At 39.4% G+C, this 18,559-nt stretch overlaps 1 protein-coding gene and 1 long non-coding RNA gene across 8 annotated transcripts in view; one reads left to right on the top strand and one right to left on the bottom strand.

Moving 5' to 3' along the window:
* The window catches only part of LOC308646711, a 572,715-nt gene that overhangs the window by 492,062 nt on the left and 62,094 nt on the right, over positions 1–18,559 (bottom strand). Inside the window, exon 5 of one of the 7 annotated variants that reach the window (XR_014021457.1) lies at positions 4,338–4,515. The exons of the other annotated variants lie outside the window; for them this stretch is intronic. This is a non-coding gene — a long non-coding RNA (uncharacterized lncRNA). The remainder of the gene's footprint in view (positions 1–4,337; positions 4,516–18,559) is intronic. 7 annotated transcript variants of the gene reach the window in all.
* TRPC7 (transient receptor potential cation channel subfamily C member 7) overlaps positions 1–18,559 on the top strand; it is a gene marked incomplete at both ends in the record, with an annotated part of 165,372 nt that overhangs the window by 91,128 nt on the left and 55,685 nt on the right. Inside the window, one exon of the mRNA XM_081290001.1 lies at positions 11,872–12,036. Coding sequence (XP_081146127.1) covers positions 11,872–12,036 — 165 coding nt within the window. The remainder of the gene's footprint in view (positions 1–11,871; positions 12,037–18,559) is intronic.

Raw genomic sequence — 18,559 nt, 5'->3', positions numbered from 1 at the left:
GTTACAGGTATAAACCATCAAACGTGGCTGAGGAAGTCATTTTTAAAACCATATAATCCTCAGTTATATCAGCCTAGAACTACAATTTTTGTATTGTTTGGAAGCTGTGGTTTATATTTGAAGAAAGCATGTGTAGTCTATTTCTGTCTTCTTTCATTTAATTAAATATGGACACAAATTCCCATGCAGATTTCTTGTTTGGATATCAGTAACTTTGGATTTATGTTCTCCTTGTTGATAAAGTGTTTCAACTACAATAATAATTATTTCTTTTATTGATGACCAAGTTTCTTTCTCTACTTAAGAACCATGAAAAATAAACAGGTTCTCAGTTAGTGACCATATTTTGGTTGATCAAAACTTTTAATGCATGATATAAGTGATTTATACTTATGATTTTTATTTCATAAATAAAATAGTCCACCAACAAAAAAAATAGCATGTTGCTACTTAAGAACTGCACCATAATTTATACCAAAAAAGGAATATGCATTTCCTAAGCCCTTGAAACTTCCCTTGAGTTAGTTATGTTTATGGTCACTTTATAGAGAAGTTAACTGAGAAGTTAAGCTAGTTGGTCCCTCACAAGTCAGGGATGGGGCTAAGATTGAGCAGGCTGACCACAGAGCCCACATGTCCTCGACTCCATGAATCTTGGTACCCAAAGGACAGAACAGCCAGGAAGGTCTGCAGAGTTATGCAAACAACAAGCAATTATCCAATCAAAACTGAGACTCGGGGAACCACCTGGAACTGCAGCTCTTCCTACTAAGACATCAGAGTCAGGTGTGATTTGGCAAAGGGCCTGAGACTCTAATTTGCTCCCTCAGCAGAGAAGTTTTTTGAGCATCGTTGGCACTATTCAAGGCTGTAAATCTAGGCTTAGGTGGCCTCTATATTAACTTGGTTCCTGGCAAAGTGGTGACCAGAAACTTGAGCCATCACAGAATCAGTCACTGCTACTCCTCTCCACATGTAGAAGAAAAAATCCCAGGATTTCATCTTTAGCATGACCTCTCACTCCTTTTAAGAGGATAGAGTTGTTAAAAGCATTAACTTTGAGTCTTTCTTCTGTGTATTCCTGATCTTTTTCTCCACTGAGACTAATAGGTAGAAATGAAGAGACATGGGAGTTCTAACACACCATGGATGGTGAGATCATCTGCCTTTGCAGACTTGAAGAAATCATGGTCCTTTGTGCTTTGGTATGTCTGACTGAGTTTTATCTCCCTTGTGGAAATACAGATAATAGTTCAAAAACATTATGTTTGAAGTCAAATTGGCTTTTAATAAACAATCACTTTTGTGACTGATTGCAGGGTAGTTACTTAGTCTGTGTCTTATGCCCCATATTTAAAATAAGTATTTAATAATATGAACATCAAGGAAGTGATGCAAGGGTTTTCTATGAATTGGATATGGTTTGAGTGTGTACCTGCAGAGTTCATGTGCTAGAAACTTGGTTGTCAGTGTGCCAATATTGAGAGGTAGTAGAACCTTTAAGAGATGAAGTCTAGTGCAAGTTAATTAGGCATTGGGGACATAACCCTCAGAAGGGCTTGAAGCTGGCTTTGCAGAATAAACTATTTCTCAAAAGATTGGGTTGTGATAAAAGAGCAAGTCTGGCCCACTCCCTGGTCTCTGGTTTCCTGTCTCACCATGTGATCTCTCCTGCTTTACATACTCCCATGATGATGTCATCCGCCATACTGTGATATAACCAAAAACTCCTCATCAGAGGCAGAACTGATGGGGCCACCCAAGCTTTGACTTACAACCTTTAAAATTATGAGCTAAATAAGCCTCTTTGTACCCAGCTTCAAGTAGTTTGTTATAGTAACTGAAAGCAGACTAATACAGGATTAAGTAATACAATGACTGTTAAGCACAAAGTCTGGCAGAAAAGAGTGCTCAAAAAAATAGTTATTTCTTATCATAGTAATTATTATTATTATTATTATATAAATATTTGAATTGATATTAAAATATTGAATTTATATAAGCTTTCAGTGGTACATAATGTACAGAGAAATTAAATAATCCTCATTTGATCAAGAAATGATCCTCAACACCTATTTTAGAATTATATTTCAATCTTTTGCACAAGACAAGAGCCCCATTTAGTTTTCATCATCTCTCCTTATCTACTTTTTAGTAAAGACGTGAAGACAGTTAAGTGTTCATCAGACCTTGAATAATAGAGGATTTGTCATATTTTGAAACTATTCTGGGATGATGAGTCACAGGGAAAATCATGGAACAAATCTTAAAAGGTTTCAGAAGAACATTCAATTTATTGATCATTCAACAGAAGTTTACTGAGCACCCCTTACATGCAAAACATAAGGCTGCACACTCTTGGACATACACAAACAGTTGGTTCTCTCAAGGAGAGTAAAACAATAGAAAAGATAAGATGTAAATACAGGACTATAGCCTATCCATACTCAAGAAATGATTGCCAAATGAAGGGGCCACAGAATTAGATCCATGGGAGTCCAAGACATCTTGGGAGACCAAGGGACTTAGTAGAACTGGGAGGTGAAGAAGAAGTTGGATTTTAAAGGCTGATTAGAACCGAATGTTAGAGGAGCTAAATGGAACTTCTTTGAACACAGTTGGGTAGATACATTTGCCATGTTTGGAAATGGTATTCACAGAAACTTGGCTAGAGGCAAAGTCTCAAAAAGGGAAGTAGTGGAAATAATCCAAGAAAGTTTTCTAGAAGCAGCTTCTACTACTTCTTTAGTTTCAGGATAAGTCACAGCACTAGATGGGGTTAAAAAAAAAAAGGCTACCTAGGTATGCAGAGTAGCTTCTTTATGACACTGTGAAAGAACAGAGGCAATCATCTAGAGCAGTAGGACTCTGGCCATGTCATCTGTACTCTCTGGATTCACTGCTGTCGGAGAACCTGGTGAGCACTTGCAAATCACAGCATTTCATCCATCTCCAGGAAGTTCAGCCATGGCCCGCTGCCTAGGCACCTGTGCTCAGGAAATGGCTCACCCACAGCTCTGGGAGAAGTCCAATGACATTTGTCTTGGTTCCTGCAACTCAGACTGAGGCATGGGCTGCTTCATGATTTTCAGAAAATCATTCTTTCTTTGGTGAGAGAGATGCTGCTGAGTCACTAGTCCTCAAAGCAGCCCACCAATTTGGGGCATATGTATAAGTATTTCCCTTTGATTTAGAAAACTGGAGGTTTGTTTTAAGGACAGCTGAGAGAGATTGTTTTATGTTCTGCTAGGGAAACTGGAATAGAGATACATCTTTGAGAATAATGGAGAGAGCTACATAACTAAAATTCAGGTGAAATGAAGTATCTGCAGGAGTTGAAGACCCTTCAGCAGTCCCCATATCCTCTGGCTACCTGGAAGATTTCCAGAATGCTCAGTGAGCAGCTGCCTGGCACGACTCTTAGCTATGGAAATAACCAAGAAGCATGCCACAATTGGGTGGGACTGGGGTCCACACATGGAAGACAGTCAGGGAAGGCTGTAAACAAGTGAGAGACATTGATACATGTATCAAAATGGAACCTCCCAACAGTGAGGAGGATGTTTCTGATAGTAGTCCAAAATTGAGAAATTTTAGGGTGGGAATATAGCTCAGTGGTAGAGTGCTTGCCTAGGGTACTTGAAGCCCTGGATTCTATCCCTAGTACTAAAAAATAAAGACCAAAACAAAAAGCAAGAAATTCTAAAGCAATACTGTGAAAAGGGTACAGGCAGAGTGTGTTTAAGCAGATTATATGAAATAAAGAACCCCAAATTGTAGCCAAAAGTTCCCTTAGGCTGAGTTCCAACTCCATCCTCCTCCTTGGCTCATTGTTCTTAAGGTACCTCTCCAGATGGTGCTATAATTTTTTTCCTGGCAGGCTCTTTAAACTCCTAACTCAATTGCCTTTGGGAATTAAGGAAGTTGTTGTTATTATTTCCAATCTGCTGGCACTTCTACAGTAAAACTGAATTCAGCAGAGACATGAATTCAATCATTATCTGTTCATCATGACCCCTGGAAAGCAAGCAAACCTTTAGCCTTTTGTACCCATGTGGCTCTTCCAGATGTGATGCCATAGCCAAATAGTGCTGAGAATCTGCCGTACCACAGCGACAGTAAGTAAGAAGACTACTTTGGTCCTGTGGATGATACCATGTCTGCAGTCTAAAAGTAGAGAACTTCTGACTCTGCCATTTATTCAAATGGAACCCACTCATTGAACAAACAGGAGCCCTCCAGGAGAAATCTGCTGTCCAGCAGAGGGTCATATAGGCATATACTGAGTATAAGAGAGACAAACTAAGAATTACATAAAAGAAAAGAAAGATTCTCACCGGATTGGTAAAATCTTGGTAAGCCTTCATGGAAGAGATAATTGCAGAGCTGGATAAAACTTGAACAAGGAAAGATATGAAGAAAAGCATTTAAGGTAGCAGATCCCTTGAGCAGAGACTTAGAGATAGGATGCTTATGGCAGGCTCAGGGACTAGCTTGGCACAGTTTGAATAGACACTAGGAATGGAAAGAAAAAGAGTAAAAACCAAGTTGGAATAACAGTTGGAGGACAAGTTTTTAACTTTATCTCCCACTTCCTTTCTCCCTTCCCTTGCTTTGTTCTTCTTTCTTTTTCTTCTTTCCATTCCCTTCGATTTACTTCCTTTCTCCCCAGCTAAAATCCCATCTATCTATATCTCTATCCTTTCATCTATCACAAACAGTATAAATGAAGTGGATATGGATTAGCATAGCAACTTCTACTACTCTGAAGATGAAAGTCATAAATCAACTGTCCTCCCCAAAAGGACATAGTTCACTATCACAGGGCAAGAGGAGACACCCAGAACTCTGACTGAAAAACATACAAGCCTCTCTGTGGCACTTCTGAAATCCACAGGCTCACAGAGATACCCTCCTGCCTAGTGGACAGAATGGGACAGTGGCCTGACCCAGAGGAGATATTGGAAGCCTCAGTAGGGAGAAGCAACATAAGGAGGTGGTTATGAATGGCTCTACAACATAGTGTTTGTCACAGTGTTCTCAGCTTTTAAATGGGCATGATTGTTCTCACCACATTGTATGACAAGGAATAAGTGAAAAAAAAAGTTTATAAAGTGCTCAACCTGAACAATGGTAAGTTCTCAGTAATATCTGGTTTTTATTGTTTTATTTATGACAAGGAACTAAGACCAGCAGAGGTTAAAGTCCAAATCCGTCATATCAAGAAAATTCAAGGGGAGGGCATTTAGTGAAGTGAAAGGAGCTCAGGCTTAGAGGTATATGAGAATTAGAACCTCAACTTTCTAGCCATGAGACTGTGGCTAACTTGACATAGTCTAGTCTCACTTTCTTCAAATGAAACATGGAAATGCTAATACAACCCCATTTGTGTATGTGGACATGTAAAAAACATCCATTTTAGAGGAGACATTGCGAAGATTATGGATAATAATATAACTTCAGTTCCTTCCATACTAGATCCTCAGTAAATAACAGTATAAACTTAAAGATATATCTTTCAAACTTTCCATTTTGCCTGGTGCCCATATTTAGAGGCATCTAAAAAGAGCTATGACTATATGGTTCCTCACCCAAAACTCACCACCACCATCTCCCAGGACTATCATGGATTATTTTCCTATAATGGCCATTCCAGAACTTCATGGATAAATAAACAGGCTTGATGAGCACAATAACAATGTTGGCCCATAACAAAGTGCCCCATAAATTTAAAACTTAATAAAATAATAGTAGTTTTTTAATGAAACACATTATATACTCCAGGAATGCTTAACTCTAAAAGAACATAGCTATTCAACACTCTATGCTAATAGTATAAACTCAGCAAGAGTGAAAGAACTATAACTATATAAACAGCCCTTGGAGGAACTGGAAAAAGTGGTAATGGGAATAATATTCATTCAAGTGACCACCTTCAATACTTACTAAGCACTGTGATACCTCTTGCAGGTATCACAAAACTAAGAGCAGTGAGATGGCTGACCCAGGATCACTCAGATAGGAAACAGAAGATCTATGTTTTGAACCTGGGTGGTCAAACCCTAGAATGTGTTAGATTCTAGCAACTAGATTCTCTGATGATGTGGGGCACAAATAAAGAGAAACCCATAAGAAATGACACTAATGCCACCATCTAATGATCCATGCTCCAATGAGCACTTGCTATTCATTCATTCACCCACCATGAAGGGCCTGCTCAGGAATTAATGGGGTGTTGCTATTAAGTTTTTTTCCACTTCCAATAATAAAGTCGAGAGTTCCCTGTGGACAAAGACTGCAACCTGTCCCCAGTGCTGAGGACAGTGCCTACTAGAGGATTCCCTTGGGAATGTTTATTGAGTGGATGAAGGAATGAACAAGTGAATAAACCAACAAAACAAACCAGTAAATGATGACCTTTCCAACTCTCTTCTTTCCTCCCAACCACCATGACTTGAGAGCATTGCCAAGACTAAAAAAGAAGAGAAGAATATTAGCACCATGGAACCTAATCCTATATAATGCTCTAAATAAGAAATGACACCACACAATTACTATAATTCATGTGGACTGCCTGCCCTGCACTGAGAAACAACCACTTGATGGCTGATGCAGTGTCTGTCTTCTTTTTCCTCTGAAGACAGTTTCCAGAAGAAAGGATGTCTATAACTAATGTTAGTGACAAGCAAAGGGGAAAATCTTGACCAAAGTCACATGAGACATAGTCGGGGGAGGGGTGCTTTGATAGCATATCTATATTAAAGAAAGTTATCTTCCCCATAAGCATTGAATCTCATGAAATTTTTCTCCAGCTAAGTTATTCTTCAGCTTATCAAAACATGCATTGCCACATCTCATTACTGTATAAATAAGACCTAGTATCAGAGAGAAAAATCTATGCTTAAGAGATATGGAAATCATATAGTCTCAAGGCAGCCCTCTTCCCTTCCCCCCCAAAAGGGCTACATGCAGGACTTAGCAGCTTTTAAGGTGATGAAGAGGAGAGGCTCTAAGGGAGGGAGAAGGAGAGAAGAGCTTTCTGCGGGTTCTGTCTGTAATCTGTGCTGCTCCTCATTGAGAGAGGGCTCCATAATCATTAGAGGAGCTAGTACCAGTGTGTCTGATGAATAGGCTTGATGGTGACCCTGACGGCCCCAGCAAAGAATAATAGCCCATTTTGACTTAATAGCCTGGATAAGTCAAGCTCCACCTTCAGTGGGGGATGAGGAAAGAGGAACTGGATAGAGAAGGACTGCCTGCTTAGGTTACATGGATACTTTAAGAAAATGTCTGCCAACAAAACAGCAGTCAGGAATACAGGCAGGAAGGTGAGGTAGGGAGTGGGAGGGAGGAAAGGAGAAACAAGAGGAAGAGGGGAAGAAAAATGGAAAGGAAAGGACAGCCATTGGCTTGTATTTATTTATCTAAAACTAATATACAACTTATTATTGCCAGGTACTGTTCTCAGCATTTTATAAATACTGACTCACTAAATGTTTTAGTCAGCTTTTTCACTGCTGCAACCAAAAGACCTGACAAGAACAATTTTAGAGCACAGAGTTTTATTTGGCACTCACAATTTCAGAGGTCTTAGTCTATAGAGAGATGACTCCATTGCTCTGGGTCCTAGGCAAGAGAGAATGTCAAAAAAGTGTGGTAAAGGAAAATGGCTCAGGACATAGCACCAGGAAGCCAGAGAGAATTTTTCTCTCACCATTGACAAAATATATACCCCAAAGGTATACCCACAATAGCCCACCTTCTTCAGCCTAACTATAGTTACCACCCATTAATCCCTGTCAGAGGATTAATGCACTGATTAGGTTAAGGATCTCATAACCCAATACCTCTAAACTTTCTTGCATTGTCTCACACATGAGCTTTGGAGGACATCTAATATCTAAACAATAACATTAAATCCTCATTATCAGCTTCATTTTACAGAAGAGGGAAAGCTAAACATGTGAAGAACTAAGAATAACCTAACAGCATCTGGCCAGCCTAAGGCAGAAACAGGACTTAAACCCAGGTAGCACTACAGCAATCCATGTACTTAACCACCCACCATCATAGAAGTCTTATATCCTGTTTTTAATGTATGGGCTATGGGTCTGAATGTCCCATAAAACAGCCCTTAAAAAACTCAATATTGGGTTAAGGAATTTTTGTACCTTCTCCAAAACTGACTAGTTTAAAACAGTAGCTACTTCCTTGTGGATGAATATAAGTAGAGCAAAGAGCAAAGGGTGGTTTTCCTTTGGGTTATGAAAGAAAAATAATAGCCCATGAGCCAATTAAAAATAAATAAGAGCCAAGGTTCAGCCAATATGCCTCCAAAATCCTGAAAAGCTAGCATTATATTCTCAGAATGCACCTGTGGTAGGAGGAACAAGAAGTTTAGATGAGATATTACCGGAAACCAGCTTTGGGCACAAATGTTACATTATCCATGAAGGCTGGTGCAAATGGGCCACCAGGAAAATTGAATTGGGATGGTTTCAAGAACCAGCAGCCCACAAATTCCAGTCCCTCAGGTCCTATTTCCCAGTCTGGCTAATCCTACATTCTCCCTTCCATTATAAAGAATTTTGTCTCAGAGTACTCTTCTATCTTGCCTAGCAGTTGAACTTCCTAAACTCCCTGAATTACCCAGTTTACTGAACAACAGTTCATCCCAGTTATGAATATAATTTTTTTTTCTCTCCTATAAGGATACTGATCCCCACATAAACCCACCTTAAAAGATTCTCAACTCCAGCCCATTACAAACTCCCTGCTCTAAATGGTATGAAATCATTATCATTAGGAAAATCAAAGCAGTCACATCAGCTCTTCCCTTGAAGAATTTTCCTAAAAGTACCATGCTATAGGCCAAATGGCTTGGGGCAGGAGAGGCTTAGGTAAAACTCCTGGTGATATTAATCCTTTGATCATTCCATTATTTTGTGAGCTAGATGTCAAAGAAAGCAAACCCAAGTAAATACCAATTTTCTGAGTTCCCTTCTAGCTGTTGGCTTCTCTTCATGGGTTCCTCTCTGACCTTGCTTTTGAAAATATTCCTCCCACTCTGAGTTCTTCCTACCTTTGTTCCTTGACTCTGTGCCCTTTTCGTTAGAGTTTTCTTTGTGTCCTGTTGGTGTACTTCATTCGCTACTCTCATCCTCCTTGGATCAGGGATGATATATTTTGTGCATCAAAATTACAGCAGAGAAAGTCCTTTGATACACATCAAACTATGTGTCATGAAGGTGTCTTCTAAGGTCTTCCAGGAGTATAGAAAAATGCCCATAAAAAGGTAATCATCAGCTTGGGCTTCAGTTATCAGCTGCTGTCAGCTTTCTGGGAGCATTATATTATAAAGCCTGTCTACAAATAAACAGTGTATTTAAAGCTAGATTGCTTTATTATGGAGGAATAAATGCAGCTGTGGAAATTAGCAAAGATCTAATCAAGGAAAGCAGAGTCTCAGGAGAGTACCTCTCTTCTAGTTAGATCACTGCCTTCCCCTCAGGCAAGTGAGGGACAGTAGGGATGGTCCCCACTTTTCTCTGTCTCAGAATCCTGCCCCATCTCATGCTACCCAATCTGTTGTGCTGATTTGCCTGCATAGAAACAGCAGAGCAAGCATGGGGTGGGCTCTCCCCAGTCACAGGGAAACTAATAATGGCGAATGCAACAAGAGCCTTCCAGGGAAGCTAAGGTACAGGAAGCCCTAGGGTGAGTCCAGTAGTCATCTTCTACTATTTCATGGGCATATGTCCCACCTTGGAATCAGACTTTGAGTCTCCAGAGCAAGGGCCCTTTTAGTGCCCATAAAAGCTTGACTGATGAAAACAAAAATGACTGTTCCCCCCATGCTCACCCACCATCCACTCTGGGACCTTGTTATGACTGACTAGACTCTAAATCACTATGACATTTACATAATTTTCTGTCGGTTGCTTCTCTTTGTTATGAGTTGGAAAGGGGGCCAGGACAGTACATTATCTGCTGATCTGTGGAGTCTTCTGTGGATTGAGGAGAATCTGTTGTGTCTATCTTGGAAAGACCACAATAGTTAGTTGCTATGAGTCCAATAATGCTACAAAAGAAGGCTCATTTGCTTGCATCTAATATTCATGTAATAGTAACATCAGAGGCTGCAGAGCCCAATAAACCTTTGATAGTGTCCTTGCAGATCATTTGCTGCTACTGTGAGCTCCCAGAAACTAGAAACAAGAACATGTCTGCATTGAAAATTCTAAAATAGCTCTATTTATATTGTTCTTATAATGAAAAGAGAATGTTTTACATTTCCCAGAAATCATTGTACATGTTCTCTTAATACCCAAAATGGTAAATGAGATGAAATGGGCACATTATACTCTGGGGTAATCAGTTCAAAGTTTTTTCAAAAAATATCCAGTCAAGTCTTTCTAGACCATGGGTCCCAATAGCACCCCTATCTATTGGATATGCAGAGTAGAGCCAAAGGATAGACCTGCCAAAAACAAATAATACCTTTTCCTGTCATGGGGAAAAAATAAGCTAATGTTTATAATTTTCTCAAATTTAAACTTTATTCCCATAAATTTTACTTAAATATTGCCTATTGCCAGTTTATACTGGCTAGGACACAGGGTCAAATGAACAAATGGCCAAATGGTAAAAACTATTTGCAGAAAAAGGTGTTTTGATTGTGGTAAATCAAGCCTATATGCTAGATCAAGTGGGAAAAGGAAGTTTTGTCTATGAATATAAGGATATCTCAGGGATCATAAGAGCAAAGTGGAGCTGGGTCAGACACTATCTCAGCTTCTTCACATCTTCATTCTCCTTTCTCTTTTCAACTGGCTTATTTTGCTAACTAGTCTACTCAGAACACAGATCTCCCCAGGTACATGTTAACTGCCTACTATATAAACTGCCTCTTTCATCATACTTCCAAATACCTAAAAGAGAAAACCTTATGGGCCCAGTTCAGATCAAGGTTCTATCCCTAGTCAAATAAACTATCATAGGTATCTAGGGACAAGGCCACACAATATCAGATGGTCACAAGAGGTCCAACTTATAATTTGAGCATTAGGGCAGGGCAGTTCCAAGGAAGGAAGGTGGTGGTGAGAGGCTGCATGATGTCCCAAAAGAAAGGTATTACCTGGGAATACAATGTGCCAGTGCTCCAGCACACCACGAGAACTCCATGGATCCAAGCTGAACACCACTGAGATGCAGTGAGGAAATACAGAGGAATTTTCAAATATTCTCTGGAAACACTGTAATTGTTTTTCCTTAGACCACATAGGAAAAGAGAAGGGTACCTTTCTGAAGTATCTCATTTAATCCTATAAGATGACTGATAAACTCTGTTTTGCAGATGAGATTATTAAGGCTCAGAAAGGTTAAATAGCTGGCACAAGGACACCAGCTAGTAAATGGCAGAGCAAAATACAAACCCAAAATCTGACTCCAAACCCCTAGTAATGATCCAATCATTCCTCTGTGTGGTTTTCCAAATGAGCCCAGAGATAAATCTCCTCTGATCAGATAAACAGCCTGAACTGAAGACAAGCATTTATACAAAAGCTGCTTATCATTTTCTGTGCCTGAGGCTTCTCCTGGGCCTCTCTTTGGAAAGGACTAATTCAGCCAGCCCAACCTACAAGGGTTCTGGCTGTAACACAAAGCTCCCCAGCATCCCAGAGTCAGAAGCCCCACCCATATCCACTTACCCCTGCAAGTACCTGCCCCAGCTACCCAGCTCCAACACTCAGGTCACCCCCAGGTCAAACACTTCAGCCCCAAGTTACTTCTAAATTGTATACTGTTCAAGTGCTATCAATGCCATTTTCCTGTTGCGTTTTGTTTTTGTTTTTTGTTTTGTTTTTACAGTTCGTTGCTCATCCTAACTGTCAGCAGCAATTGCTTACCATGTGGTATGAAAATCTCTCAGGCTTACGTCAACAGTCTATCGCTGTGAAATTCCTGGCTGTCTTTGGAGTCTCCATAGGCCTCCCTTTTCTCGCCATAGCCTATTGGATTGCTCCCTGCAGCAAGGTACAGACTGCTTAAGGTGCATGTCGTTTGCAGTTATTTCTTCTCTCTTCTGAGCATGACCTGAAGTTCATGTTGTTCAAATCAGCACTGATCTTTTCCCACTATTATTGAAGGATAATAGTCCTGGGCTGGGGATGTAGCTCAGTGGTAGAAACCTTGCCTAGCATGAGAGTAGGCCCTGAGTTCCAGCCCAAGAACCAAACTAAATTTTAAAAGATAATAGTTCTAAGATATCTAGCAAAAGTAGAAAGTCATATAAGTGGGAAAATGTTAAAACCTGTTTTTTAATCATCATTTTTAAAGAGAGAAGAGCAACAAAATGGGAAATTTTAAACATGTGAGTTATAATCTAAATGGATCCATAACAGAACAGAGAAAGAATAAAGGCACTTTTCTTCTTCTAATTATGCAATGTGCTAAGCATGTCCTCCAAACCCATAGTACAATCATCATAATTATGGTAATAGTAATAGCCAGCACTTATTGAGTAGTTTTTCTTTGCTAAGTCCTTTTCATGGACTTTTCTTTTCACTCCCTCAATTACATTATAACATATATGCTTCATTGAAGTTGGTTCAGAAGTGAGAACTAGCAGGCTGAGAATTAAATTGCAGCTCATTCTGAGGCACTGCAGACCCATTGCCACATTGTTCTTATTTTCCTAGCCTCCTTGATGATGTTCTGGCCCTCATGAGCAATTAATTAGGTTACAAGAAAAAAAGGCAAAATATGACCTCAAAAAGTGCAGGGCTGGTTTTTAAGAGAATATGTCAAGAGACAACTGAAGACAAGAGGAATGGTATCTGCAGGTGCCAAATTATCCCACTGCCTGTTCTATTACCCCCCCCCCATAGCCCAGCCATTTGGTCCAAAGCCATAGAAAGAACCAGTACTCCAGCTCAAGGCAAGAGTTAGTGTCTAGAAAACCAAAGCATGCAAAGATTTTAAAATATGTTTCATGGGTTTAAGATTGTTTTTAAAGGGTCCAAAGCTACATTTATCTAGTGATAGATTTTTAAAGAAATTAAGGTAATCAACACTCAAGAGAAAATATGACTACAGGGAGATTAGATCCACAGGAAATTTGATCAGCTAATGTGCTTAATAAAAATGTCACCAGTGAGCTGACCTTCTTGTCAAGTCCATTTATAGAGAACTCAGTCCAGAATAATGGGCCTAAGGCTCCAGGGGTGCAGCAGAGGCCACCTAATCAGGCAGGCAATGATTTGACTGTCTCAGAGTCAGTTAGGAATCATAGAGGGAGGCCAGGCCTCAAACACTCTCTTCTATGGACAATATTGAAAATAAAAGCCAAATACTGAGTGTTCACAGAATGTGACCTTATATTTATTAAGAATTCTGTTTCTACAGTAGTCTCATGCTATGTACTTCTAAATAATAATACATATGTAGATAAAACCACTTTTGTTCTGTATTTTTTTATGGAGAAAAAAAGCTCAGAAAACAAAAAGAAACTAACCAGATTTAGAGCTGGACTAGAGCTGGTCATTGGTTTAAGGCACGTGTTTTGATGCTGGAATCATCTAGTATGTAGTGGAAATTGGATCCTGGCCTTTACCCAAAGACTGCATGGATAGAGACACTTGCCTATACTCTCTCTGAGCCTCAAAACTGATTCTAGGCTTTTCAATCATTAAAATAACAACATTGTAGAGAAAATGCTGCCAATCCTCACTTTTGCTACAAAGCTAAATATGGCAGCTTCCAAGAACCTGGAACTAGTCAACAACAGCAAACTGATTTGCTTCTGCCTGCCTGGTAGCATGGAAAACAATTCAGAAAAAAAAAATGATATTTCAGCTGCTGATGAAATTTTTTTAGCTTTTTGGTAGGTTTGAGAAGAATCTTGGCAAATATGCATATAAGACCCACCAAAATTGTATGTAGTACAGGAAGGGTATTCTGGAATTTCTCAGGCCCAGTAAATACAGAAAACTGATACCACCATAAAGGGGATAAGGGTCAGATCTGTAGCAGACTACTGGAACATTCTGGAGGAAATTATTACAGGAAAGTTTTGGCCCATGACTGGGGCTTTCTCTCCTTTGTTCAAATACTTGTCTTATTGATATTTGATGCTCCCAAAACTTTCAGTTAGACTAAAATTTAAAGCACTCAAGATAAACATGGGCTGATCATTAAGGCACTTGTCATTTCTGCGTACTTTGTAGAATCAGGTCTGAGCTCAATGCAGGGGTTGGGGCATGTTGATGGCTGAGTGACAAGTCTTCATCTGTGGTATTAAGATAACTCTTGGTGGCATCGTTCATAACAAGGAAAGATTGCCTCATTAAAGAGCTTTTCGAACATGCTCTGAGGCAGCCAAAGGACAGATGAAACAGTGAAGATATTTTTAGTTTTTCCTTTCACCACTTCGAAAGAAGTCTTTTCAAGTTATTACTGGGAATTACAGAGAGGTCACATCTAGCGTGTGACAAAACCAGCCCTCTCTGAAGACTCCTGATGTGCAGAAGACCATGTCTTCCCAGGAGGAAGGCATGGTGAAGAAGTCTGCTAATGGGCTGGTATTCCTCTTCCCAATGGGGTCATTGCCATTATGTCTGTCTATTTCTGTAGTTTCATGAAAAATACAGTGCATTCCAGGGATTCCATGTTTTAATATTATTACACCTCCATCTAAGAAAATAGACCTTGATATTTTTTTACAAATATATTTATAAACCGCTACTGCCAAATTTCATCAACTGGCTGATGTCCATCAATATCCAGCAAATGTTGGAATTTCTGTTTTCAACTTAATGGTGCATTTACTTCCTAATAGTTTCAGTTCTAATTTAGGAACTATTAGGAACAACAAAATTACTTGATTAGCCTGCCAAGATTAACTCATTATTTATTTCCTATTAGATTCTCAAGGCTGTCAACTCTATTTTTATATTCTTTTAAGTTCCTGAGGGTCCCTAAGAAAGGCAGTTAAATAAGGGGGGTATAAAACTAAGGATGTCAACAGGAGCCAGTTTATTAATGTTGGTTGAAGAGGGTAACCAAGTCACAGATGAGTACATATGGTGATAGGCGCACACATAAAGCATGGGACAGGTTTGTCAGGGTTAAGAAAAGATAGTGATTTTGTTTTATTTATCATTTCTCAATGTATATTACCAACATGGTTGACAGGCTGCTGGGAGAACAGTGAGTTCCTAATCACATGGATGTGTGTAGTTAGACATTTTTTCCTAGAGAGTTCTCTATCCTCTCAACAAAAGCCCCAAGGCCAAAGGGCCTTAATGGCTGATTAGCCTATTCTCCATCCTTTGCTGTTTCATTATGATTTACAATTTAGATTGTTTGCTTAAAGTCTCAGAGCTGAAAGAATAACAGTCATCCTCAAGGATTCAGTGTCTCAACTGCATGTAGACTGGGGCAGAAATCAGCACAATGAAAATATTGAGACTTGCACAAGTTCTGATTCTAAAATTTTATGACAGGAAAAGCTACTCTCTCCATTACCATACCTTAGCTATTTAGCTATCCCTAAAATTATTCCCAGAAATTAGGAAGGGAGAGCTGAAAACAATTTTAGAATTTGACCTGTTATCTTTGTAGTGTGCAATCTTATCCTTACTGCCACATAACTCTTGCTTAAAGGCATATCTAAGTTTTTGTCATCATCCCCCTCCACTGTCCCAAACAAGAAATTCTAGTGAGAAAGGCATGAATAAGCAAGCATCTTTTAAAGATCTATACTTAATACCACATGTTCTAGCAGCCAAGTAAGAGAGGACAGTGACTCCAAAGGCCTCTACCCAACATTCACTCGTACCAGGAAGATAACAGAAAAATTACAGAAAAATCACAATACAATTTTTTGAATGGTAGCCATGGAGGGAAATTTGTGCCAAGCAATAGAGAACTGCTGTTCTAACACTGATAATACTTCTACCCCTCAGTCCAAAAGGATCGTCCACTCTGCTGGGATAGGACTTAAGAATTCCAGAGGCTGGTCACTTTTATACTGAGCCCAGTCTTGAGTCCCACAACATTACTCCTCATCTCTCCACATAGTTCCTACCACAGTTTTTGGCCTGTATCTCTCCCACTAGGAAAGCAACAACTTTGAAGGAAAGGACCAACTCTTGTACTCTGTTTTATTTTCATCACCTTTAGTGATCACGTTGCACATGGATGGTACCGCAAATAAGCTCATGGCATAAGCATAGAAGAACTCTGTATGGGTTTGATTTTTGTGAATCCTTTAATGTGAGCTTTTCAAGAGTTAGTCAGGTCTCTTTTAAATTTCCCTTGAGGGGATTCCCTGAGCTGCTCAGGGCCACCTGTTGAGATACACTATACACACATTACACATTACATAATTCATTGCTTGCATCAATCCTGTGCAGGAGGTACTATTTTTGTCTCCATTTTACTGAAGAAACTAAGACACTAGTTTAAGCAACTTGCCAAAAACCTATGGAGCTGTGATTGAGACCTGGGATCTCTGACTCCAGAAATATGCCCATAGCCACTACGTATACACACACATGTACGCACACACATGCACGCACACACATGCACGCACATAATTCTCTGGTTACATCAACAGTATTATGACTTTCAATGCCTACTGTACACATCTTAACCTAAGACTTGATTTGGAATGTTAGAGCTGGAAGGACTTGTCTAGAAAGGAGAAAAGAAAACCTCTAAAGGACAAACTCTATCCTTTCCTTTCCTTTCATTAAAAGTCTCACCGTGTAAATTCCATTATCACTCAGCACCTCTTCAGCCCACAGAACAAACTGTGACTTCACATTAAAATGTGTGTATATTCTGATTAGAGATACCTAAATGAATACTCCCCTCAATAGGGGAGATTCCTGATCCCTAGGTTAGACATTTTGAATAAGAATTTAGAAGAAGCATATTGAGGAATCTACCAGTAATTTAACCAGGATCTTTCTAATATTTAGAACAACTAGACTTTAAAGAAGTACGTTTCTTTTTGGAATGATTCCAAAGTTTGCATCTGTTCAACTTTCCAACTTATAAACTGAGCCCTTATAAACCGAGCTTGAGACCATTGGCATCTGGCTGAAACTGAGGTTGACATTTGGTGAGGGAGACTCTGGTGATATAAGACTAGAAAGAGGTACAGGAAACATTTCTCCTTGCAATCTACTGAAAGCATGGTCATAGGTTACTTTCTTGGCATAGGAGACCCTCAGACCACCAGGTGCTTACACTAGTGGTTAAGGTCAACAGTCCAGTGGCATGGAACAAAGTTATGTCAACCAGTAAATGCAGGTGCCCATCCCTGAGGATCTGTGAATGTAACTTGTTTGGAACCAATTCAAGGGCACTACTCAGTTGCTCTCAAATTCAAATATTTATCAGAGTAAAAGAATAGTGCCCAGGAAGTCTGAGGCAAGCCAGAGACTAGATTCTACAGACATGTATCTTCTGTGATGTTCTCAATTCATAAGGTCCTAAGCTGCTTTTAGCACGATGTCAGACTCACAGGTTCTGCACTGCAGGCGGAATGGACAACTACATTTGCCAAAGCTCTAACATCCATTTTAAAAGCTGTGACCTGACCCAGTTTTAATGATTCCATAACTAAAAGCTGTTGGCACATATTAGTTGAATTTTTTTTTCTTTGGGCTCATCTGATGGTCTTGTGAAGGGGAACATTTTCTGCAAGGGTAATTTGCTTCAAAAATTGTCTTAATGTGTAAAATAAGAAATTTTACACAGAAAGAAAAAGAAAGCCTCTAAAATAACTGTATTTCATCTGACCTTTGTCAAAATTTTATCAGTTAAAAAGATGCATTTGTCCCAGAAAAACAAAAAGAAAAAGAAATCAATTCCTAGTCTCACATTTCTTCACTATGACCTAGATCAAGTGGGAACTGAGCCCAGGGTAACCTTCCAAATCACCACAGGGCGTTATCAGGTTTTTTTTTTTTATTACATTTTGCACTAATGATTTATACACACTCATCTTCTGCCATAGGATACCAACTTGAAAGAAGTAACAAAGGGAATGTAAATCTCTAGTACCAAGGTCTTCTAGGGAATCCCAAGGTCAGCTTGGATTTAGTCACAAATGTATTCAATCAGATGCTTCACCTGGATGAGAAGATGGAAAGGTGTACCCCAGATCAATAGAAGACACCATGTAGAGTCCATAGACAAAGGGTCAGGAAAATTGGCTGACAATCCCTTAAGAGCTGTGTCTATGTCCAAGTGTCCCATCTTTTTCTGACATTCCTGTGAATCTGTTGTGATATACAAGATATGGGGATACCTTGCCCTCTCCTTCCCTCTCCCACTCTCCTCCTAAGGTCTTTTTATATCTTCCATTATTACTATGTACTGAATGAGTTTGTGACACAATAATAAGAAACAATGTAAAGACTATTTAAGGATATCTCCTGGGTACACCAAAATATTCCACAGTCCTGATTGGGAAATGGGGCTCCAAGATGCCAACATTATTAGCTAAAATGCTGAGAATTTCAAAATGGATATTTAATATCAT

The sequence above is a fragment of the Spermophilus citellus genome (assembly GCF_964194105.1).
Source record: "Spermophilus citellus genome assembly, chromosome: 1".
NCBI classification, from domain to species: domain Eukaryota; kingdom Metazoa; phylum Chordata; class Mammalia; order Rodentia; family Sciuridae; genus Spermophilus; species Spermophilus citellus.
Note: the sequence above shows the minus strand (reverse complement) of the source record. Positions and strands in the feature narration are given on the sequence as shown.